At 45.7% G+C, this 22,942-nt stretch overlaps 3 protein-coding genes across 12 annotated transcripts; 1 reads left to right on the top strand and 2 right to left on the bottom strand.

The window, feature by feature from the left end:
• Nucleotides 1–177: 177 nt before the first annotated feature.
• AKAP14 (A-kinase anchoring protein 14) lies at nucleotides 178–7,444 on the bottom strand. 5 transcript variants are annotated; one of them, XM_045029517.1, is made up of 6 exons: nucleotides 7,319–7,444; nucleotides 4,600–4,717; nucleotides 4,418–4,509; nucleotides 2,055–2,237; nucleotides 1,189–1,241; nucleotides 178–339 (listed from the first exon to the last, which is right to left on the bottom strand). In XM_045029517.1, exons 1-6 carry the CDS (start codon nucleotides 7,361–7,363, stop codon nucleotides 255–257), a joined length of 576 nt encoding a protein of 191 aa, XP_044885452.1. In that variant the 5' UTR covers nucleotides 7,364–7,444; the 3' UTR covers nucleotides 178–254. The 5 variants fall into 5 exon arrangements, 4 of the variants coding, with proteins under 4 accessions (XP_044885452.1, XP_044885453.1, XP_044885455.1 ...); XM_045029518.1 differs by having other exon boundaries at nucleotides 2,055–2,234; nucleotides 7,319–7,443; XM_045029520.1 differs by lacking the exon at nucleotides 7,319–7,444 and adding an exon at nucleotides 5,965–6,007.
• On the top strand, nucleotides 1,158–20,971 carry LOC123377089 (putative defense protein 3). Of its 6 annotated transcripts, XM_045029514.1 has the most exons (7): nucleotides 1,158–1,291; nucleotides 1,787–1,847; nucleotides 12,960–13,085; nucleotides 15,221–15,333; nucleotides 16,312–16,427; nucleotides 17,078–17,142; nucleotides 19,797–20,971. In XM_045029514.1, exons 3-7 carry the CDS (start codon nucleotides 12,986–12,988, stop codon nucleotides 19,895–19,897), a joined length of 495 nt encoding a protein of 164 aa, XP_044885449.1. In that variant the 5' UTR covers nucleotides 1,158–1,291; nucleotides 1,787–1,847; nucleotides 12,960–12,985; the 3' UTR covers nucleotides 19,898–20,971. The 6 variants fall into 6 exon arrangements, with proteins under 6 accessions (XP_044885449.1, XP_044885450.1, XP_044885448.1 ...); XM_045029515.1 differs by lacking the exons at nucleotides 1,158–1,291; nucleotides 1,787–1,847 and adding an exon at nucleotides 5,492–5,537; XM_045029513.1 differs by lacking the exons at nucleotides 1,158–1,291; nucleotides 1,787–1,847 and adding an exon at nucleotides 5,549–5,818.
• On the bottom strand, nucleotides 20,971–22,897 carry NDUFA1 (NADH:ubiquinone oxidoreductase subunit A1). The gene is made up of 3 exons (XM_045029521.1): nucleotides 22,710–22,897; nucleotides 22,193–22,282; nucleotides 20,971–21,119 (listed from the first exon to the last, which is right to left on the bottom strand). Exons 1-3 carry the CDS (start codon nucleotides 22,809–22,811, stop codon nucleotides 21,099–21,101), a joined length of 213 nt encoding a protein of 70 aa, XP_044885456.1. The 5' UTR covers nucleotides 22,812–22,897; the 3' UTR covers nucleotides 20,971–21,098.
• Between the last annotated feature and the right edge of the window lie 45 nt (nucleotides 22,898–22,942).

Raw genomic sequence — 22,942 nt, 5'->3', positions numbered from 1 at the left:
CTAGCCTTACCCATGCATCTGTCCGGAGCCAGTTGCAAGATCAAGTCCTTAAACTGTCAATGTTAATATCACCCTAATTTAAAACTTGTGTGCAGAATGTAGTAGGCAGGTACCATTATTGTAGGATATAATTCAGAAGAGCTAGTAAAAGAAAAGGAAAGACAAAACAAAAAAGCCTATTGCAGTTTATTTCCATACACCAACAGATTGTAGGTGCCCATTTGAATTGGATTTAATCTGAAGCAAATGTTTGTTTAGAAAGTTATGCTGTCCATGAGAATCCTCTTGTTTTCAATGATGTCTTTGAGCCACTTTTCTCTAAACCGACACTGTCCTGGTCTAGAAAGAAACAGAACAAACAGTTTAAGAACAAAGATAGCAGTCAGCTGGAAAGAGGTCCTTTGAAGTGGGCAAGCTTATCCCCTGGAAGAATGAGGCTTTTTAGGCCTGTGTAAATCCATCACTAATTCAGTAGGCTGGAAATAGACACCCATGGAACATGGCCATGCTGGGATAAGGAACTATGCTAGCTCAGTGTGGGTCAAGTGCTTTTTTTTTTTTTTTTTCTTTGCTTGGTGGGATTTTAGTGTGGTTTCCCTGAGTCACGTGGACAGGAGTTTAAGAACTCGGCTATAGCCAGCTCACTTTCCTGCCTCTGCTGTAGCACTGTCCGAGAACTCGCTTGGGATATAAAAAGATAAATTTACGTAGATCTTGTTCAAATGCTGGTGGAGCTAGGTTGGGCTCCCAGTTTGTATAAGGCTGTGAATTGTTACTCGCATTTCACACACATCATGGATTAGACTCTTAGCCCTGCTTCACCCGTATTGTGCCACGAAGGCCAGAAACAGCCTGGAACTCCCCCTGGGGGGTAGCCCCAGCATTTACAGAGCCACCATAGTTGACATGTCACAATCACTCAGCCCTGGTGGGGGGGTGGGGTATGGCCAAAGCACAATATCCTCAGCTGGTGTAAGTTAGAGCAGCCACTAGCAGGGCAGGGCCAGACAGCATCAACCTGCTGGAACTGACTCCCTGACAGGCCCCACCCCGCCATAGCTGAGTGTATCTGTACCCGTTTTGAACAGAGCTGGACATACCTGAAATTAACCATGTTTTATGCACAGTTGCTAGGGCCCCTCTACACTGGTTCGTTGCTTTAAAAAAAAGCTACAGAACAAAATATACCTGTGAATGAGCCTATTTGACTCCAAAATGAAGAATACCTCAACCGGCAAGGTCTGCAAGAGATGAAAGTGGGGATAGAGATCAGACATTTACTAGAGTACAGGTAAAGTAGGCATTTTTACCCATCACAATTCTCTCTCTAAATAGGTTGCATGGCTAGAACAATGTAATCCGTTATCTTATTCTAAGTCTGAGCAGAAGGTATTTGTTTACACACAATTCTAAGTCTCCCTCGAGCCAGGCAGCTCGACTTTACCCAGTCACACGACAGAGTGGGAGATCTACTGGACAAACCACAGAATTGCAACTGAGTGAATAAGTAAAAACCATCAAAGAAAGTCAGATGGTTCAGTGCAAACATTTATTTTGACATTTAGTTTTGGGATAGTTCTTCAGAGTATTGCAGCACATTTGGAAACGCTGTGAAATGCATGAAAGGACCTCAGTAGCATGCACTCTAAGGTTACATTTTAGCAGCAAAGGGGAGGGAAGGGAACTATACATTTTAGTGAGGGTCTCAGGTTGTAGTATTCATATCCCAGGTCCCTTCCTGGAATATTTGTCTCCGCACACTATAGGATGTTTTCTCATTTTTCAGAGAGACAGATTCAAACCAGAACCTTGACAGGAATCAAGTACTGATCAAATCACTTGTGCAGGTATGAACTTCACTTGGACAAATTTTGACCCCACATCTTACATGGCTGGTCCGAAGGTAGTGGGTTATCTCAATAGTGGGTCATCTTACAGTACTATAATTATTTAATCTACCACTTTCTCATTCCACAGAGTAAGCAAAGCGAGACTCTTACTCTCGCATTTCAAAGGGAAAAATGAGATGGTTGAGTAATATTCTGAATACGTACAGGTGGTTTAATTTTGGAGATCTCGATGATGAAATAGATGCATGCTGTTGCTCGTGGAATGGGCTTCCTACATGTTGGGATGCTCCAGCGAACCCGGTAATGGTACCTCCTGCTGTACTTCAGTTCTTCTTCCTGGAGGTAGTCTGACCAGTGAAGCCAGCTCTCATGAAACTCCCACGTCTGCTGAACATACACCACACTGTAAGACTTCCACACTCTAGTACAGATGACTTAAGGGAAGTGGGGAAAAAAAAGAGATTGAGTTGCTCTTGTTTAACTCTGCCAGGCAAATCAAGATTATGGGGACACGATAAAAAGGGAATGCTACTTTTAAACACTGCCTAATCACAATCACCTCAAGGACTTACTTCTGCAGCATGTTACTGGGGCAAATAGTTTTAACAAGATTCGTAGAAGATTCAATGTACACAGAGCAGTGTTTGCAATAACAGAAGGCAAGTTAAAGTTAGCTGGGTTGTCATTCTAATGCTTCTGAGCAAAAGCTTGATTGTAGAGTTCAGAAGGATTTTTCTTCATTCAATAGTGCATACAGTAGTTAACTAGAGCAACAAGGAGTCCGGTGGCACCTTAAAGACTAACAGATTTATTTGGGCATAAGTTTTGGTTTTTTACCCACGAAAGCTTATGCCCAAATAAATCTGTTAGTCTTTAAGGTGCCACTGGATTCCTTGTTTTTGTGGATACAGACTAACATGGATACCCCCAGTACAGGGGGAGACAACCTATGGCACATGTGTTGAAGGCAGCACGTGAGCTGATTTTCAGTGGCACTCACACTGCCCGGGTCCTGGCCACCAATCTGGCGGGGGGGGGGGTTGCATTTTAATTTAATTTTAAATTAAACTTCTTAAACATTTTAAAAACTTTACACACAACAATAGTTTAGTTATATATTATAGACTTATAGAAAGAGACCTTCTAAAGACATTAAAATGTATGACACGCACTCGAAACCTTACATTAGAGTGAATAAATGAAGACTCGGCATAGCACCTCTGAAAGGTTGCCGACCCCTGATCTAGTAGTTGACTAGGTGCGTTTCTAATTTGTGCCACTTTTCATATACAAAGCACCTTAAAAACCATAAACATCATGTGATGCAAGGTAATATTTTCCCTGTTTTGCAGATGGGGACATGAAGACACACAGCTTTAGGTCCAAGTTTTCAAACTGTGTCTAATTTTGGATGCCTCAGGTTTTTGGGGGGGCCAGGTGTTAGACACCAAAAGCCTGGTTTTTCAGAGTTGCTGAGCTCCCTCGGCTCCAGATGGATGCAATGAGAACTGCAGGTGCTCAGTGTTTCTGAAGGTCAGACCCAAGCGGTCTCAAAATTTGGGTGCCTAAAATTTACAGGTACTTACAAATATTGGCGCTAAGTAACTTGTCCCAGGCCACATGAAATCAGCATTAGAGATGGGATTTAAACAGGTTACTGCTGGAGGCAAGCAGTCCACTAGACCAGAGGAAACAATGCTGTCTTCTGCTTTGGCATGTCCTGTATTCATATGCCCTTAGACCCTCAGCTGTACTTTAAGCTCTGTTCGGGTTCTTGGATTTTTCATGTAATATTTGTGTAAAGCTGTCTAGCGAAGGTGACAGTTAAAAAGAACCTATTAGATAGTCTAAACTGAGGCCTTCAGAAAGGTTTAGGTGCCTAACTCCCATTGATTTCAAATAAATATCTGAGGTGCTAGGCATAAGCTGCCAAAGACAATCTCACTGCATGGACATACTTCAGTTTCATCCCAAGGCCATTAGGACGCTGAGTTTTGCAGATGGGAACAATAAGGAAACGGAGAGCACCCGAGCATGTGAGGAGAGAGGGCCTTCCGACCAATTGGAAAGCCACCCCAGGGTGCCATTGAGTAGTTAAAGCAAATTGGGGGCAGGACATGCAAGTGAAGCTTGGAAGACGGTGAGAAGGGTTTCAGAAGCACACAAGGAGTATTTGGAGCTATCAGGGAACAGAACCAAGCTCCAGAAAATGTCCAAGCACCTTTCTGCGTGACTCAAGTGACATCTCAGTGGGTGTTCAAAGCTCTCATGGCGTTAGGCTGCCACCATTGAGAGTTAGGTGGAGAAGTTCAACCCCCCCACACCCCACCCCACCCCTGCCCCCTACACACACACACACACACACTTAAGGGGCACTGTAAAGGTAGACTGCTCTACAAACACATCTGGACAAAGGGTGCTGGGCCTCCGTTTGGAAAGCAGACTGTAAGTACTACCAGCAATAAATAACGGATCATAACTTCGCTCATCAGCGTCAGAGGGAGCAGGCCATGTTGGCTCAGTGCGTTTACAACTATACTGAATGAAAGCCTGGCTCTGCAACTTACTGACATGTATTCCTCAATTTGCTGCTGTCCCCTCTCCACTGTAAAGTCCTTGCATGAGGTCCATTGAATGTTTTGGATGATGTACTCAGCTTCTGCAAACAGACAATATGCTGCTTAAGCCGCCTGATGGGGCTCTGACACACTAAAGGACTTTGAATGCAGCCAACTCTGTATTTCAATACCTCTCTCTTTTTCTTGCAAATCTCGCAGATGCTCTTTTGCATCCCTGATTACATCCTCAATTAAAATGTGCGCTTTTTCCTTGATAGCATCTTCATCTCCCACATCCATTATCACCAGCTTTAGAGAGAGAAATTGACAAGTTCACCAAGAGAAAGTCAATACATGAAACTTGGGTAGAACTTGGCTTTCTCACCTAATCTACCCCCAACAGACCTTCAGCTGATCTGGAAAGAGATAGCAAAACAGCAGCTGCTTTCATTGGTCAATTCCCTTATAGCCCCTAGGGTGACCAAAGGTCCTGATTTTATAGGGATAGTCCTGATTTTTGGGTCTTTTTCTTATATAGGCTCCTATTACCCCCCACCCCCGTCCTGATTTTTCACACTTGCTGTCTGGTCACCCTAATAGCCACTGACCCCTCATTTCCTGTATATACCCACACCAAAGTCTAGTCATAAAATATCTCCCTGCCAATATTAGAAAGCAGCCAGGTAGGTTTAGTGCATTGGACTGAGCTCTTTACTGCAGTAATATGCAGAGGAAAGTTCAGGGATTTAGCTGGCAGGTCCCACTGACAAGAGTGGTGATATTCCTGGGGCATCAGGTCTGAGCCTCAAATGTGGCACTGGATTCTTCAGGTCCCAGGGGGAAACAGTGGAACTGCTCTCATGCCTACCTGTCTGAATGCACTTTACAGGTTTTTCCTTAGTGCTGGGATCTGCTCTATCCCCTGTAGCCTGCAGATTCCCAGGGCTCATTAAGCAGCTGGCTCTCTGGGTTCCTTAAAAGAGTGTTTGCACACAGCCGTCACCCAGGCAACACTGGTGCCAGCCAATAGAAAAACAGAGTCTATGTACAGGCATTCCATTGTGTTTTAAAACAAGAAAAATAAGTGCTTAAAGTTTAGCCATTCAGCACCAGCATCATGGCTGTGCAGGTATTGACAGTGGTAAGAGGGGTCCCCGCTCTGCTCCCACTGAGTGGGATCAGGCCCTTAGACTGGAGGTCCATGGAGCAAACTCTGTCTTCCTCTATGTTTGTGCCACACCATGTATTCAATAATAATCCTAACTGGCAGCACTTCATTGGCCAATCTTCATGGAAGAGTCCTGCTAGGGAACAGGTGGCCAGCATTAGCAGGAAGATGGATTTGAGGATCCAGCAAGCTTTTGTCATCGCTGCTTTCTATGGCTGTGTGACTTACAGCCCCTGCAATGGGTAAGGAGAGATTGTTCAATCTCTGGTTAGCCTGTGCAGGATTTCCTAGATTCCTTGTGCATAGCCTTAGTCTGAAGTCAGCAGAGGAAGATTGCAGGGGGTCAAATCTTGCATGGGTGTCCACTGGTGACAGGAAAGGGACTTACTTGAATTGTTCACCATTTATTAGCTCTGATGTTCTGCGCTGTCATGAGCACCCCAAGGTGATGTCACAGTCATGTTTCCATTACCTTGTGTCTGCCTCCAGCCACAAAATGCCCTATGCACTGGCTGCTCTGTGTCCTCCGCATCATTCAGGCTAGGCCTGAGCTGTGCCTAGTGGTGCTCACTCAGTGGGGTGGGGAAAACTGGGCTTCTTTCTGGCAAACTTTCACCACAAAAAAAAATCATAATTTCATCCCGTGTAATTTCTCAGCACAGAAACTTTGCTCTTCATTCTGTTTTCACCGGTTGGCTGGTTTCGCATGGAAACACATGACATGCCTTGTATTTGTCCATGTTTCCCTGTGAATTCACCATGGTGCGAGCAAAAATAAGTTTGAAAAAGTCAAGGCCTGCCTCCGAGACCTAGCGCTGGGGGGAGGGACTGTGGCTGTGTGACAGACCAAAACAGTTAGCAAGTATGTCGGGACGAGAAACGTTCGGGAAGGAAAGTAATAATGAAGTGGGCTACAGCATGGTTTAGTGATCAGACTACAGGACTGGGCATCAGGAGAGCACGCTGCAGTGCTGACTCTGATGTTGATTCAATGTGTGTCCTTGGACAAGGCCCAAAGGCCAACTTTTGAAAAGTGCCCTTTGAGTTTGGGTGGATGTCCAAATTTAGATGCGTAGGGTCTGCTTTTCAGAGGTGTGGAGGCCCCATCGTTCCACTTGGAATCTGTGGCAGCTACAGGTGCTCAGCACTCTGAAGATCAGCCTCTTGGGCCCAGATCCTCAAAGGCATTTAGGCATTAAAATCAATAAGATTTGGTGCCTGAATATCTTGGTGGATCTGGCTCTTGGTGTCTGAACCAGTGTGGCCAACGTGCTATTTCCTTGTCAGTGATGCAGTTTAGCTGGAGCCAATGGTGACATGAGAAGCTGCAGCCTTCTCACAAATTTCAGCTCTGCTGCCTCCTCCGCCTGGGGAAAACCCTCTTTGATTGGCTGCCTTCTCCACTTGCCCTCCTGGAAGAGGGAGCAGGCAGAGCCCAGCAGCACCATGTGGCTCCAGTCCCTCCTCTCCTGTGAAAAATGGGTCAGTCTCCTCCCCCCTCCATCCCAGAGATACCAGGCCTGGGAAGGGGGTAACAGGAATGAAGACCCCCTGGGGGAACAGCAGTGAGGCTGGGGGTCAGTGTTGACTTGGAGCTGAGGGGGCAGAATTGCTTGCTGGGGAGTGTGGGGCTGGAGAAAGCCAGAGTTCACTCATTAGAATCGTGGGGTTGGGGAGAAGCTGGAGGCTCCGTCAATCAATCAGGCAGCAAGCAGAGCTCCTGCAGCGAGGGTGAGACTCACCTCACTCACTACGTGTGGGAGAGTTGGCCAAGCTAATTGGTACATGTGCCTGGGAAAGGAAGAGGGTTCAACATCAAAAGAGAAGCTAAAATCCACAATAGATTTGTAAAAAAAAAATCCTCATGATTCGGAGGGAAACTGACTCAGATTTTGTAACTCTTGGGGTTGGCGGCAATGAGGTGGGCACCCAAATTAGAGGCCACTTCTGAAAACGTGAACCTAACCCCTTTGTGTATCTCGGCCCCAGCACCTCTGAGGATAACAACAATACCTGTTGCACAGGGATGTTGCAGGGTGTATAGATTGATGTTTGTGACACAAGGTGTTATGGCAAGGTTGTTATTATTACAATGAAACATGCCAGAGGCACAGAGAAAGCAGGGTGCCCCTGAAGCAGTGTGGGAGTAGGCAGGGATGTGAGAAGACAGGAAGTATAGCTCAGCAACGGAAGAATGTGGAAACCTAGAGACCATGCCCTGTAGATTGTATAGTCCACGAGCCAGTCCAGCAGGTACACTAGGGACTGTTCCTTGGAGTTGTGAGTAAGAAGTAAGAGGGACCCACCGGAGCTTAGCTTACTTCTGGGAGACAAGAAAATTAAATGAAAGCTAGAGAGCAGTCAATGAAACCCTGCTTCGAGCATTAGCACTCTCTGCCTCTGTGTTCTTAAATGGTGTCTTGCCTCCTGCCCCTCATTCAATCACACAGGGCTGTGCTCAATACTTTGCACTAATCACTGTTTCTGTGTGTAGATTGTTCAGGAATGTAACAGCCCCATCTGTGGTCTTTAGTGGGAAATTGGATTTAAGGGTCCCAGCTGAACTGTAGAAATTGATCCATTCCAACAGACTAGTAGTTCTGCTAAGGCTGCAAAAATTGGACCTGTAATTCCCCCACTAGCAGTAGCAACAGCAGAAGCTGTAGCATAAACAAGGGGGCCATTGAAGTTAAGCAGCTTTACCATGACATCATCTAACCTTTTAATACAAGGAGCTCCTTGTATTAAAAGGCCAGATGGATGACCCTGACTTCCCAAAGCTTGATGCTAGGTAGCCTTCTGGAAGAGACCAGAGACCCTGAACCAAGATTCAGGCCAGACCCCACCCAGTGAAGCTTGAGTGCATAGTGATTTTTTTTGAGTCACCAATGAAGAGAATTCCAGCCCCTTCAAAACACTGGGCAGGGGGACTGCCAGAGCAGAGAGTCCTTCACAGAAAGAGGGGGAGAGATTCTGAAAAGATAAGTGTTGGGAGCAAGAAATATGGAAGCAGGAACAAATGGAACCAAGTGGAAGGTGCTGTGTTGACACATGCTGCAGAACTGCCCAAGAGCTGCAGGATAGATCACACCAGAACCAAAAAGGGGGATAGGGCTTGTGACGGACAACCCAGGAAAACTTACTATCTGTCTGGCAAGAGGCAGACCTTGTTCACCCTGCTGTCCAGACGTATGCTGTAGTATAGCCATGGTAATCATCAGAGAGGGAATATCTTCCAGTTCTCCATCAGGTCATGCTCCTTAAGGTGAGAAGAGTCCTGTCATTGGATTTTCATTATAAAGAGCCCCACCAGGCCCAAGTGAGAATATTGTCCATGGATAGCGTTGCCACCTGTCCAGCTATTCCCATGATCATCTTTTTTTTTTTTTTTTTTTAAAGAAGTAGCTGTTCTGGAAAATCTGTGCAAGTGCTCAGTACACACTGCCAGCTCTCAGGTTTAGGGGCTCAGGATAATCCCAGAAGTCCCGTCCCCCAGCATTTTTTTTAACTTCAGAGGTGGCAACCTTATCCATGGAATGTGGCTGGGTTCCCCCATGTGAACAGTCACCGAGCTGCTGTATTGGACCCAGCCTTTGGATCCCACATGTTTCATGGGTCTGGGCAGAGTCTGGGCACTGGTTCCAAATCTGCCCTCTCAGGCATGCTCTGTTGCTCTGGGGAATCTGCCTGTCCAATTTATGAATGATGTGAGATTATGAACTCTCTGTATGTGTCTTTACCAAGCTGCAAACTCCCATTTTTAACATGCAGCAGTTTGCCATCTCTTTGTCTCCCAGTTGAACTAGAATACCAAAAGTGGCTGGCAAAAGGATAACAGAAGAGGGTTGTTAACTTAAGTGCTTGACCATTGACATGTAATAGCTCTAGACCAAAACTGTCTCTCAGTCAGGAGACCTAGTTTGTTGGAGAGAAGTTGCCTAACAATGAAATCCTCTGGTAGGACTCTGTGGTCACCTGTTAAGGCTGACCAGGGAGTCACCTCTGAAGGGGCTAGCAGAATATAAAGGGCCAAAGCTGCTGTTTGCGCGCAGTCATTCTCTCTCCAGCCATCTTTCACCTGTTTAAGGTAGGGGAAGCTGCTGCAGGTGCTAGGTGAGGTAGAGGGAACCCTGCCGACCTGAACACAGATGGTTCTCCAAGGAGTCCCAAGGGAAGGCTGAGCTACAGTGAGGGGAAAAGCATGTAGATTTTTATTATTTTTGCGTGGCTCTGTATATATCTCTTGTGATTAAGTCAAGAGCAACAGCAGTGTAGAGCCCTGTGCAAAGTGACTGTGTGTGTAACCCAGAACCCTTGCACCTTCAGTGGGCTTCTGGGACACGGTGTGTTTAAATTACTGAGGTATCTCGGGGGTCAGCGATGGAGGTGGGGGCATGAGGCGGGTGGGCTGAGGCAGGGCTCCATTTCTATGAAGGGGTAACTGTGAGAGTTGGTGCCCAGGAAATGTGCTACAGCCAACTGAGCCCTCCCCAAGCACTTCGGCGGCTTGCCTGCAGAGGGTCCACTGGTCCCGTGGCTTCAGCAGACCTCCCGCGACCAGCGGACCCTCCGCAGGCACGCCGCCGAAGGCAGCCTGCCTGCCTCCCTCGTGGAGACCGGCAGAGCGCCCCCAGTGGCTTGCCGCCCCCAAGCACGCGCTTGGCGTGCTGGTGCCTGGAGCCGCCCCTGGCTGGGTGCAAGGGAACCTGGCAATAGGCGTGGTCCAAGCAGAGAAATTCACCCTGTTATCTATTTCTTTTCACTCCATCTCCTAGCATCTAACGTCCCAGTGCCTGTGATGGGGATTGGAGGGAAGTCTATGGCTGCCAAACAGCTGCCATGTTGATTTTCTGGAAGACTAAGGGTAATCGGACTAAAAGTGGCCCTATCCGGCCTTTCACCAGCTGTACAGTTTAGCTGGGATGGCGAGGAGCTCCACATCAGCAGCAGCAGGGGACTTGGCATCCTTTCCTTCTCTCCCTTGTGCCCTCCTACTCAGTTTTCTCTCTCTGATCTTCACACACACACACAGTCCCTTTTTTCATCATCTGTCCTATCTCCTCCCTTCCCACTCCCCCTCCAGTTTTGTAACTGACCGGCTTGTGACAAGATCTTTGGGCTTTGTGTTTAATTGATTCCCAAGCAGTCTCCATCTTTCAAAAGCTAGGCTGAGGCAGGAAGCATGATGAATTGGTTATGGACTGAAAACGAAGCCATGTGAGCTGAGTTAGCCTCCATGCCAGCAAACCTAGAACACCGTGTCCTTCTAGCTACCACTCAGGGTGTCCTTAGAAAAGTATTGGGGTCTCAGTGCTTAGCAACACAAACAATATTTTAAGACACAGAAAAGAGATGGGTCCAATCAGAGCCCCCTCCAAATGTGGGGAAATTCAGATCTAAATGTTGGGTCTAATTTGGGCCAAAGTTCTCTTTAATACTGCAGTGGAGTCAGGGGGGTTCCATTTACTTCAGTCCATGTACTTTTATTTCCTTTTTGTTAAAAATCTGCATGAAACCGAATTTTGAAGCAGTTATATTACCAAGCCATCAATTAGATGGAATAGAGTCATTATAGTATCAGAGGGCAAGGCCGCTCCCTCACCCCAGCATGCATATGTTAACCATAAAGAACCTGATTTTCAGAAGTGCTAAGCACCCTTAGCTACCATTGACTTCAGTGGGGTCTTGAAGTGTTAGCATTTCAGAAAATCCGGCCCTTCCCTTTGTGAAGAATGTGTCTAGGTAGGGCCTGATTTTCCACTCACACTGGCTCCACCCCAGTCAAGCTCCTCCTGATTTCCCCCAGTGTGAGCAGAGTAGATCGAATCTTCTGTTATTTAATGGCGTTTGTTCCCTGTTTTGCACTCTTGATGCCCCACAAAGGGGTCAGGGCTGTTTTTCTCTTTCCTTCCCTGCTTGCCTCTGCCTACAACAAACTCCCTTCCTTTTTTGTGGCTCTTTAATCTTCCTTTAATCGCTCCTCTCTTAGCCTTGTGAAGGCTGCTGTAAATTTCTCACCAGCAATGTGAACAAATGTCCATTTGTTCTTTTTCAGGGTACAGAGAGCACCTGGCCAGCCTTGGCATTTGCCATACAAGCAGAGGCTTTGAAGGGAAAGTTGATAAACCCTTTAATCTTCCTTACGATAATGTTCAGGAATTCTGACTCTCACATCTTCAGAAGCTCCCTTGCATTTTTCTAGTACTAACTCCTATTTGGCTGGAAAGCAATTTTGTTTCAGTAAGTGAGTCTAACCGAAATCCATAGCAATTCAGTGGGAAATGTCACTTCTAAAGGTGTACATTGTGATCAATGAATTTGTAGGTAATTTCACTGTGATTATGTAAAGAGAAAGTCATGGACCCTTCACGTCTCCAGGCCACGGGTTCGTTCTGGTATCACTTACTCATGAAAGGTTAATGCCAAAGGGCGAGCTCTTAGGACACACAATGTAGGGAATGGATGCTCAGGGGATTGATAATGAGGATATAGAACAGATTAGAACAGATTCTAATCCCTAGAACAGATTTGTTTAAAGTCCAGGCTGGTAGTGGCCAAAAATTACGACAATCTGGTAGCTGCTCAGTGACCTTTTACAGCAAAAATACCAACAAAGTGGAGTCGGCGAGCCCAGCTGTCCTGAATGCATGAATGGGGAGTGGGTAGGGAGGCCAAAGGCAGCAGAGAAGGATGGGTTATGTTTTTGATTTGCTTTCCTATATAACATCAGCACTAATAGGGGAACTGCCCTCCTTTCCCAACTAATGCTCAGTATATAGAGAGGGGCCCACTGTGTGAAGCTTGGATTCGGGGGGCTCAGATCTAGAGGTTTGGTTCAGACCCATCTCCAGCAAAAAGCAGAAAGCTCGCCTTGCTATTCACCCCTATTCATGAGTCTTGGTCTTTACACAGCACTTGAAGGACCCGGTTCCTGCCCTGAGCTGCTTACAGTATAACTCAGACCAATAGAAAACCAGGAACAACAGGGAGGGTTGGACACGCCTTGGCAAGGCTAATAACATAGGGAAGTAGGAGGAAGAAGTGGGTTGTAAGGAGGGACATGAAAGCAAAATACCCTTCGTTATTCTGAAAGATCCCTTATGCAGATAGCTAATAGCTAGAAACCACTGAACATAGCCCTCATTCAGAGGCCGTGTGCCCAAAGAGCATTCAAAACCCAAGGCTAGAAAATTAATTGGTTGAGGGAAGTGACTCAGCAAAGCCCTGCTCGTCTTTCCTCCGTCTCAGTCAGAGAGGATTTATTGTTGATTCAAAGGAGAGGCAACCTCTTGTCCCCAGTCATGGCTCACTGGAGTCCTTCACTTCTCCTTGGCTACATTGTCTTTTGGAACATTATTTGTCCGTTTGTTGCTTTTCCAACAGGAGCCCCCACATCAGCCTGTGAGAATATGATGCCTGTGCATATCGGGGTCCAGCCCCAGGCAAGTCCAGCCCCCTATGAGATCCAGGTGGATGCATCTTCCTTCATGAACAGGCAGCCGATTAATGGTAATTAAGTTCCAACTTCTTAACTGGATGGCTAAGATTCACTTACAATCCATGATTTCTTCATAGTTGTTTGCATTTGGCATGCTTTCTGTGTAAACGGATCAGTATTATTAGTCAGCTGCTCTTTTTCATCCTGTTTTCTCCCTAAAATGTGTTTAGTAAACTTCTGTTTAGTGAAATGAATTAAAACAACTGTGAGCAGATCAGCAGGAGAGGCTCAGGAGAAACAAACTGAGAACTCCATGGAGATGAGAAGCTGACATTACAAACACTATGCAAGTTATTTTATAGTCTGCCAGGTCTGTATGCCAATCAAGTAATCATGATATGGCTGCATTCTGTTACAGTGACGCTGATAATCTAAGGAGGAATCAGACAAAGGTTTGCCCCTCATAGGATGAATCGGGCCAATGCCAAGAAATTAGTGGATGATTTTATCAGGCACCACATAGCTAAGGGTATTCTTAACTGGTGCAGAGCTATCACCGATAGTTCAGTGATTTGTTTCTGTACCAAGAAAGGCAGAAAGTAGAAATTAACATCTGCTAGCTCTCTGGTGGCCCATGTGAAATGAGTCGGTGGTCAGATGCGTAACTGAGGCTAGAGAAGAGATGTGACTTTCCCACGTCCCAGAGTCAGTGGCAGAGTTGGGAATGGAAGCTGGGAGGCCTGACTCCCTGTCCTGTATACTAGTAACAAGACCATCGTTCCCCCTACTGACTCATGCCCGGTTACTTGCTTAGCATATGGTGCAGTGTCTTCTTTATTTCCTTTCAGTCCCAATATGTCTCTGTCTGTCTTCTTCACCTCTTTCTATGGCTACCATCTGACCCTCTCTGCCTTCCTTTTCCAAGGGCTCAGACTCCCTCTCCACTTCTCTCCCAGTCCATTCCTCTTCTGGTTCTTTGTAACCCTTGATCCTAGAACGTAAGACTGGCCATACTGGGTCAGACCAATGGTCCACCTAAGCCAGTATGTGGCTAGTGCCAGATGTGTCAGAGGACATGAACAGAACAGGGCAATTCTGAATGATCCATCCAGTTTCATTCAGTCCCAGCTTCTAGTAGTCAGAGGTTTAGGGACACCCAGAGCATGCAATAGTGTCCCTGACCACCTTGGGTAATAGCCATTGATGGACCTATCCTGCAGAAACTTATCTAGTTATACTTTCAGCCTTCACAACATTCCCAGGCAACGAGTGACACAGGTTGACTGTGTGTTGTGTGAAGAAATACTTCCTTATGTTTGTTTTAAACCTGCCGCTTGTTAATTTCACCACGTGACCCCTGCGTCTTGTGTCACATGAAGGGGTAAATAACACTTCCCAATTCACTTCCTCCACACCAGTCATGATTTTATAGATCTCTATCATATCCCCCCAGTTCTCCTTAGTCGTTTCTTTTCTAAGCTGAACAATCCCAGTCCTTTTAGTTGCTCCTCATCTGGAAGCTGTTCAATACCTTTAATGATTTTCATCGCCCTTCTCTGCACTGTTTCCAATTCTAATGTATCTTTTCTTGAGACCATCACTGCCTGGCGTATTCAGGTCCTGTCTCCTTGTACACCCTGGCTGCCTCCTGGAAATGGAATGTGCTGCTGTTCAAGGCCAGGAAAGGAGGAGGAAGCCTTAGGTGCCTGCTCAGAAGCCCCAGGAGCAGCATTTAGGAGCTGCGAGAACAAGCTAAAGAGGAAAACTTCCTCCTTGTCCCTAATCCTTCTTATAATCTCAATGGGAGCTGCACCCAGTTATCCGAGGGCAGATTTTTCACAGTCGGTCTCTGTGGTACTTATATTGCCCCAGACCCATAGTAAAGGAGCACCTCACCCAACTTGCAGACCCCTTTGAGACAGGGAGCTACTATCATCCCTGTTTTGCAGATGGGGAAATTAAGGCACGGATAGACTAAGTGACCAGCCCAGGGTGCCACAGGAAGTCAGTGGCAAAGAAGGAATTGAGCCAGTGTCTCCTAAGTCCCAGGCTGACATGCTAATCACTGGGCTATTTTTGCAGGCACAGCTGATGAGCAAAGATGTATCTGGTGTATCTTTGGAGTTATTAATGGTACTGACCGTTTGAGAAGCCAGCCCCAGCTATGGGTGATTAACATGTGCTAGATGCATATACTATCTTCCAGTTCAGGTTGTAGGGCCGGGATACAGAGGCCTGTTGCTGGAAGCTCGCACCTTTGGCTCCATTGCTGCACTTGGCACTTGGCAGACTCCTGCCAATAACACTAAGTTCCTACAGGTAAGCTGGGAGCTTCTCATTTCTATCCTTATGGGGCATCGTGGCTTAATAAATACTGTGAAATTAAATGTAGCGAGAGAAACAACAGCAAAGGCAGCTGGGAAACAGGAGACACAGTGAGCTGTCCTGGGATCTCAGCGGTGGAGCAGCCAAGCTGGATGCCCAGGAAAGCAGCATGCTCTGCCTCCCTCTCCCCCATACACACTGTGAGTTGTAGGACACTACACACAGATGTGATGCAACCTGAGTAACCATTAACTCTCCCAGTGCTCGCTGCAACTGAGTGCAACCATGGACCTTCAGCCAATACAGCCCAGCTGTGCTGCCATGGCTTGGAAGGGCACAGAAGGGGTTCCCTCTATGCAGCGGGGCAGAATCCCCAGGTTTTCAGGGCTTGGATTTCCTTCTCCACTGCTCCCTGTTCATATCACAGCTCTCTGGATACCTCAGAATGGGGGATGGAGGGGCCAATGCTTGAGTCCTGTGACTTCAGTGGAGCTGGAGCAGGGTGGGAGCATTTGGATTGATCAGGGCATGTTGCATGGGATGTCTATTACCCAGGCTTTTGGTGAGGGGAGGGGGATGTTATTGTTGCTAAGGAAATGGGATTTTTTTGTTTGTTTACAAATTGATTGTACATCACCTAGTGCAGTGGTCCCCAACCTTTTTCTGTTGTAACCCCCCTCACCTGTAATGCAATCTGTCCCGTGGGGCTGGAAGCAGGAGCCACAGCCAGGAGTCAAAGCCATGGCCTCAGCAGGGGGCAGTGCTGGGGCCGGAGCTGGGGGCAGAATGGGGCTGGGTGGTGTTCCCTCCTCACCCCCAATGGGGGCTGGTCCCAGGGCCCCCTGCACTCCCCCCTCAAATGTTCCTTCTGTATCACCCCAGGGGAGCGCTCTCCAGTTTGGGGATGTGTGTGACAGGTACACTAGCCATTGTAACTAAACAATGCATGGATTGATATTCTTTTCTTTGCAGTGCTCTGGAAACCCGAAAGGTGCGATTACTCATTCTAACACCGAGTTCAAAACAAACCTGACCACTTATACCTGGCTGCCTCCAACCTCTGGTTGCCCTGCCGTTATTACATTCATGTAAGCAGGCTTCATGAGAGAGTTCCATTTTCAATGAAATCCCCTCCCCCCACAATGGACATCTCAAATATGTTTTCTTCTCTTTTCTCTACCTATACATTAATACAGTCAGAAAAGGTTCAGTTGTTTAATATAGGGCAGGATTTTCAAAAGCACCTGAGTGATTCCAGAGCATAAGCCCCATTGACTTTCAGGGTCTTGTGCTCCTAAGCCACATAAGTGCATCTGAAAATTTCACCCATAATACATTAGGGGCTCAATCAGCAGCAGGGTCTCCCCAGACACGTGAAAGCTGCACATAACTAATGACGCTGATTCACACCATTAGGATTACAAATGATATTAAAGCAGAAGAATGTTGCTATACTGCAGGAATAGTATTTTGATCCTTTCTGGGAGGGGAAGGATCTTTAGTTGGGAAGCCATCTGAAATTGTCAGCCGCAGCTCACTTTTCTGTGTGTAAGAAAGGGTGGATTCACTTTTCCATGAGGTTAGGCTTACATTACCATTTGCTAACGAATTTATGAGCAAAGCAGCAATGCCATCACAGAAGGGCTACAATGGGTTACTGGCATATCCTTGTAGGGTGGGAGGGAGAATTCATCCCATTTTATAACGACATTACACTGTTCCTTTTCCTTTTGAACAGGGCAACGGTGACACAATCTCGTGAAATTTATTGGCTTGGTGTCAAATCCAAAGTGATCTGGAGAGGTGAGTAATTAGTGAATTTATCATTCCAATGGAAGGCAGCAGATTGTGTAGCTAATGCCATTAATGCAAATGGCAGTTAAAGATGCATCAAGAGAAAAACCACTCCTGTATCAGAAATGCAGAGAGTGCTAGGCTGTGTGCAGTTTGCTTTGAAATTATTTTTCTTCACCATACAAGTGATCAATTTAGTTCACTAAGCTGGAATTCACATGTGTAGCTCTTAGTCTCTCCTCCTAACTCATTCACTCCAGCCCCCTAATAATCTTTGTTGCTCTTCTCTGCTCCTTCCAGTCTGACAATATATTTCTGCTAACACGGTGCACAGAACTAAATGAAGTATCCCAGATCTCCTATGAAGCTATGACTCACGTTATGGAGTAAACTGTCAGCCACTGCTACTAAGCTAATGGGAGAAGAAGAAGAAGAAGAAAAAATAGACTAGTTACCCTAAGAACTGACTCTCTCCTCCATCTGGAAAGGGGTAGAAGAGTAACTTGCCCCAACAGGAATTTGTGTATGCAAATATCCAAGTCATCAGACGGGTAGAGAGCTGGTTTTGTTTCTGGTTCTGCTAGGGAATGACTATCTTCCTCTCAACTCAGCTAATCAGAAAACCATTAGCTACGTTGAGGGCCAAATGATGCATACCAGTGTAACCCTACTGTAAAGGTTGCCATGCATGCTGTTGCACAGCCTATGAAAGAGACAGTGGCTTTCTTTTTTTTCAGTGTTAACTATATGAAGACTTAATATCTGCAGTTGCTCAAATCTGGGTCTCAGGGTGCACTTGTGGGAGCTCAGGGTTCAGCCACCTGGGCTGAAGCCCCAAGCCCTGGCAGGCACCTCCCATGGGGCTGAGGCCCTGAACCCTGGTAGGTGTGCCTTGGCTCTTGAACTTCTGAAGATTGTTGTATGTGGCTCAGAAGCTCAGTAAATTTGGCCACCCCAGCATATAGCATGCTGGTCTCAAAACCTGTTCAGTAATACAGCCTAGCAGTATTGATCCAAACTATGCAGGAACAAATGTCTGCTAAAGTAGTTCCAACATTAACTACGTGGCTACTTATGACACATTTGAGGCAGGGAGTGGGAGTCAGGCCTCCTAAATTCTGTTGTTGACTCAGCATGTGATCATGGATAATTAATGTAAACTGTACCTCAGTTTCACCACCAGTAAAACAAGGACTGGCAATGCCCCCCTCACACAGATACTGGGGCTTAATTCATTAATGTTTGTAATGTGCTTGGAGTTATTGAGTAAATAATAAAAGGAAGTAAGATACTGTCACTTCCTCCTCAATACAAAAACAAAAGCTCATTTTAAAGCTGATTGCTCATTAAGAAGAACAATTTAAAGGCCATTATTTTAGAGCTTGTCACTGCAACTTGCTTAGGGATCATTATTCCAGGGCTTTAGTGTGCAGTTAAGTGGTGGTCTTGTCTTACGTAAGTGAAACAGTACTAATGACTTATCTGCCCCTGCATGCAGGTGCTTGGGTGATGGTGGTAGCCTGTAATATACAGGAGGTTAGACTAGATGATCTAATGGTCCCTGCAAGTCTTAAATGCTGACTGTATAGGGAAATTGCATAAGAGTTTCAGGGACGGTATGAGGTCTCTTTTTAAATAGAAAAGACAAGTTCTGAAACCACAAATCATACTTAATTTAAATGCCTAGAGTGAAGAGGATTTGGAACTCTCCCCCCTGAGTTAGCTAAGCATCAGGCCTAGGTAATTCACCAGAAAAGCACTATCTAGTTGAAGTTCTTTGACACAAATTTTATATTAAGTGTGTCCCATCCAGAAATCAGCTATCTTTACTGGTATTCATTTATTCTGTAGCTGCTTGGTTTAACAGCAAAAACACTTTTGAAATGTAGTTAATCTGTTCTAGTCTGACTCATGGAATGACTTCCCTGAGACAGGAGCATTATATTTTAAAACCAACATAATAAATGATAGAATTGGCTCTATCAGTCAGAAAGATATTCAAAGGCAAGACACAAAATGTCTCTAGTTAGCAGTAAGGACACAAGGCAACTGTACACCCTTTGAAAACCTGCAACTATACAGAACAGATAAGGAGTGAGGAAGGAGAGGGAGCAAGTCATTGTATATGGTTGTCAGATTAATAATCCGGTTATTAATGCTTCAACACATCAGAGTAGTAGTATACAATGGCTAGAGCAGGAGACTAGACATTTGTCTCACTATGCTCCATTTTGCAACTGACTTACTGTGGGAGCTGGGGCACATCATACAACCTCTCTGTGCTTTGTTTTTTCCATCTAGTCTAGGTACAATGCATACATATCAATCGTTGTATAAAACATGCCATAAATACAAAGTAGTTCAAAAAGTTTCTTAGAAGTTAATTAATGCCCTGTTCATTGCTTCCACAATCAGCTGTGCTTAGACTTTGTTAATCCATAGATGTTGGTTGTCTGAAAAACGACACTGATTACTAGGTACTGCTACTGATTGTGAACAGGAAGTGAACAAGTGGCAACCACTCATTGCTTAACCCGGTTTTAACTACCGGGAAAAAAGGGGGGCGGGGGACTGAGGACCACACTAGTATCAATGTTGCCTCACCTGTGTAATGAAAACTAATTCTAAATTGAAGATAATTAATTTTGTTTTCCAAACTACAGATTCTAAAGCTACATGTGGTGCTGAGAAGTTTACATGGACAGTTGTTATTGTGACAATGATGTCTTTCCACTTACTGCTTTTGCCTGGCTACTTATATTAAGTGTTGGGAGTTTCAGAGGATCTATTCGATGGCTAAGGAACAAATACAGACTCTGTATACAATCACTGCATTTGCTTCTGCCATGAAGTGGATGCTGGAAGCCTAAGGCCTTTGTCTCCAGACGTTATGCTGTTTTTAAACTATACCAATATAGTTTAAGTAATACAACCCTCTAGTGCATAATTATACTGGTACAGCTAATTCCCTACAGGCACATTATTACAAGTATAACAATGTCCTCTCTCTGGGTATTACCCTCCCACCCCTAACCAATGTCATTTTAATATTACATGATCTGTATGTAGACTAGGACTAAAGTTAAAGTTGAATAGTACAAAGCCATGGTGAAATCTCAGAGCAGCTAGAACTGATCTGAAAAACAAAATTAACGCCATGACTTCAACTGCATTCTAAATTAGAACCTATATAAGATCAAACACCTTTGATTTGTACAAGGAATGGTACATATCAGGATCTCTCTACAATATCTGTAGACCTTTTCATTATACATCAATAGTACAAAACATCTTTCAGAATTAACAGACAATGGCAGTGTATTCACTAATGGTACATTAATAGTAGTGGTACATACCAAAAGTAATTTCTTAAAAGGCCGGTCTTTTCTTTAAGTAATGACTGTATTACTGCTATTCTTTGCAACCTCTCCTTTCTGAGAAGGGTATCCTATAATTGATGTGACAGCAGAAATTGATGCTTTTAACAGCTTTGTAATGAATAAGAAATTAAGGCTTAACATTACTCATTGCATGTCAATTTCATGAGGGGGGGACACAACCTCAATAAATGGTTATTTTTGCTACTTACAGCAGCTTAGTAGTCTATTAGTGTATCTGCAGATAGTTATGCAGGTATATAAATAAAATAGATTTAACTCCCCCTCGGATGCCACTAACTTTTGTTGCATGTTTCTTAGCTGGAAGCACATCTATGCCTTTAGGGTAATTACCTACCTCTGTTGTGTATTCCTTTTTGTATGTTTGACTACAGAATGTTTATGGTTGGCTGTATTATTTTCAATATACACCTTTTAAAGTTTATACCAATAAAACAAGTGTAGAAACCCACTTTTTTCCAGGTTTATGTGCAACATATAACACATTGCATCAAATATACATCCATGTTTACTGGAGCTAAACTGCTTTATACAAGAACTAGGACTCTTCACTCAACAAGTTGCTTCTTAGTCAATGTTCTCCAATCCCTGAAAAATAAAAAATGAAACACACTTAACTATCCATACAGAACTTACACCAATCTCACTGCCCAGTTTAAGTTAGCGTCTTCCAAAAAGCATGCAATTTTTAAAAAAATGGGGGAAAAGAATCACTAAAACACCATTAAGGGGTGGTAGCACTAGGCAAACTGTAGTGATAACATCACAGAAGTTACAAAGGGAAGAGACCCAATTCATCAAGGCTACCCTGTGCAAATTATACCATCCCTACATACTATGACTAAAGGTGATCTGAAAAGGTTTTTCAAAGGAATGTTCTTTACATTAGACATTTAAGTCTTGTCTGCTCAGGAACACTCTATGCTAACTGTAGAATCAGTGAAATTACATCATTTTAGTGTAGAGTGAAAAGCTGGGCAATTCAGAGGGAAAAGAATTTTGTCACTGTTTAAAATTTGTTTTTGTTAATCCCTTTTTCACTTTAATGACTAAATAGGCTTGGGGGAAGGACATAACAAATTAAACATTCCAACCCCTTCTACTAATGTGACAGCTCATAATACATATGCTTAGAAACATCCCAGAGACCCCTAGAAAAAACAGACCAGGCCACTTCTAATAAAATATTACAGGCTTTCCTTGTTTTTTATAAAGCAACAAATACAGGCACTTAAAAAAGCCCTTTGCATGTCACCTTTAAGTACTAGCAGTAGCAAGGCTTCACTGAAGATATCAAGTGAGAATGAAAAGACACTAATGCTAAAAGAGTCAGGCTTGGGGTTTGCAAAGAAGATTGCATCCAGATTTGAACCAATCAAAGCAAGCCAGTCGATTGATTAGATGTAAGACAATGCATTAAAAATGAGCACTTGCTGTCTGCATCAGTTAGCAGGCTAAGTTCTACCCTCAGTTACGGTAACAGAGAGCAGAACCCAGTCACGGGTCTAACTCAGCTCAAACAATAGCTAGTGCTCAATGCAGAGGCCTACAACTGTCCTTTTCAACTCCTGGCTGGTTGACTTTTGAGGCGTTTGGATTTTGCAGAGTTCAGCTGCCTTGTATTTATAGCTCTGCTCCGTTCTACGCTGGAAGGAATTTACCTTGGACTGATAATATTCATTAACCCCCGACAGTCGCTTGTCTCTTTCCATCAGGTGCCACTGGTAGGGTTGGCGAGCGATTCTCTTTTCCTGCAACACACAGAGCAAGGTGTCACCACGCTGGGAGAACGGGGCTTGGACACGGCGCGGGGGCGGGGCAGGAGGGTGCCGCTCAGGAGACAGGATCGTTCCGCCTGGCCTGGACAGCGAGCTTGGGCTCGGACAAGGCCCCAAGTAGTTCCCGGGGTGGGGGAAGGGGAGCAGCGCTCGCTGCTGGACTCCAGCGGCTCACTCAGCACAAGCACCGGGCAAGGGGTCCGTCCCCTCCCCCCCAGCGTCACCCCCACTCCCCTCCCCCCCCCAGCGTCAGCCCCCCCCCGTCCCGCCAGCGCCCGCTCCCCCCATATCACCCCTCACATCCCTCCCCCCCGGCTCCCCCTCCCCGCGTCACATCCCTCCCCCCCCCTTTCCGTCCGGAGCCGGCCCCTCCTGGCCCCGCCCCGGCCCGGGGCCTGACCTTGCCCCCGTAGACGTATCTGTGGATGTGGATGAGGGACACGCCGGGCATGGCCAGGAAGAGGCCCATGACGGCCACGCCGGGCAGAATGGTGTACCACATCCCGGCGTCCGCTCCAGCCGCCCCGCCGCTCCGCCAGACAGAGCCGACCCGAGGCCGGCCAACGCGCACGCGCAAGCAGCACCAACGCGCATGCGCATGAGCCCCGCCTCAGGACGACCCACGGGGCAGCG

Source organism: Mauremys mutica, chromosome 9 (genome assembly GCF_020497125.1).
Source record: "Mauremys mutica isolate MM-2020 ecotype Southern chromosome 9, ASM2049712v1, whole genome shotgun sequence".
Lineage (NCBI taxonomy): Eukaryota > Metazoa > Chordata > Testudines > Geoemydidae > Mauremys > Mauremys mutica.
This window is presented reverse-complemented; position numbering and strand designations above follow the sequence as displayed.

What these genes read in the sequence shown, in the direction of transcription:
- NDUFA1 (XM_045029521.1), bottom strand. Translation starts at nt 22,811, where the DNA reads ATGTGGTACACCATTCTGCCCGGCGTGGCCGTCATGGGCCTCTTCCTG. An exon ending in GATACGTCTACGGGGGCAAG is followed by an intron (nt 22,283 to 22,709) that starts GTCAGGCCCCGG and finishes TGTGTGTTGCAG; the next exon opens with GAAAAGAGAATCGCTCGCCA. An exon ending in ATGAATATTATCAGTCCAAG is followed by an intron (nt 21,120 to 22,192) that starts GTAAATTCCTTC and finishes TTTATTTTTCAG; the next exon opens with GGATTGGAGAACATTGACTA.
- AKAP14 (XM_045029517.1), bottom strand. Translation starts at nt 7,363, where the DNA reads ATGTACCAATTAGCTTGGCCAACTCTCCCACACGTAGTGAGTGAG. An exon ending in TCCCACACGTAGTGAGTGAG is followed by an intron (nt 4,718 to 7,318) that starts GTGAGTCTCACC and finishes CTCTCTCTAAAG; the next exon opens with CTGGTGATAATGGATGTGGG. An exon ending in TCTCCAAAATTAAACCACCT is followed by an intron (nt 1,242 to 2,054) that starts GTACGTATTCAG and finishes CATCTCTTGCAG; the next exon opens with ACCTTGCCGGTTGAGGTATT.
- LOC123377089 (XM_045029511.1), top strand. Translation starts at nt 12,878, where the DNA reads ATGGCTCACTGGAGTCCTTCACTTCTCCTTGGCTACATTGTCTTTTGG. An exon ending in GAACAGGCAGCCGATTAATG is followed by an intron (nt 13,086 to 15,220) that starts GTAATTAAGTTC and finishes ACTATCTTCCAG; the next exon opens with TTCAGGTTGTAGGGCCGGGA. An exon ending in ATCCAAAGTGATCTGGAGAG is followed by an intron (nt 17,143 to 19,796) that starts GTGAGTAATTAG and finishes TCCAAACTACAG; the next exon opens with ATTCTAAAGCTACATGTGGT.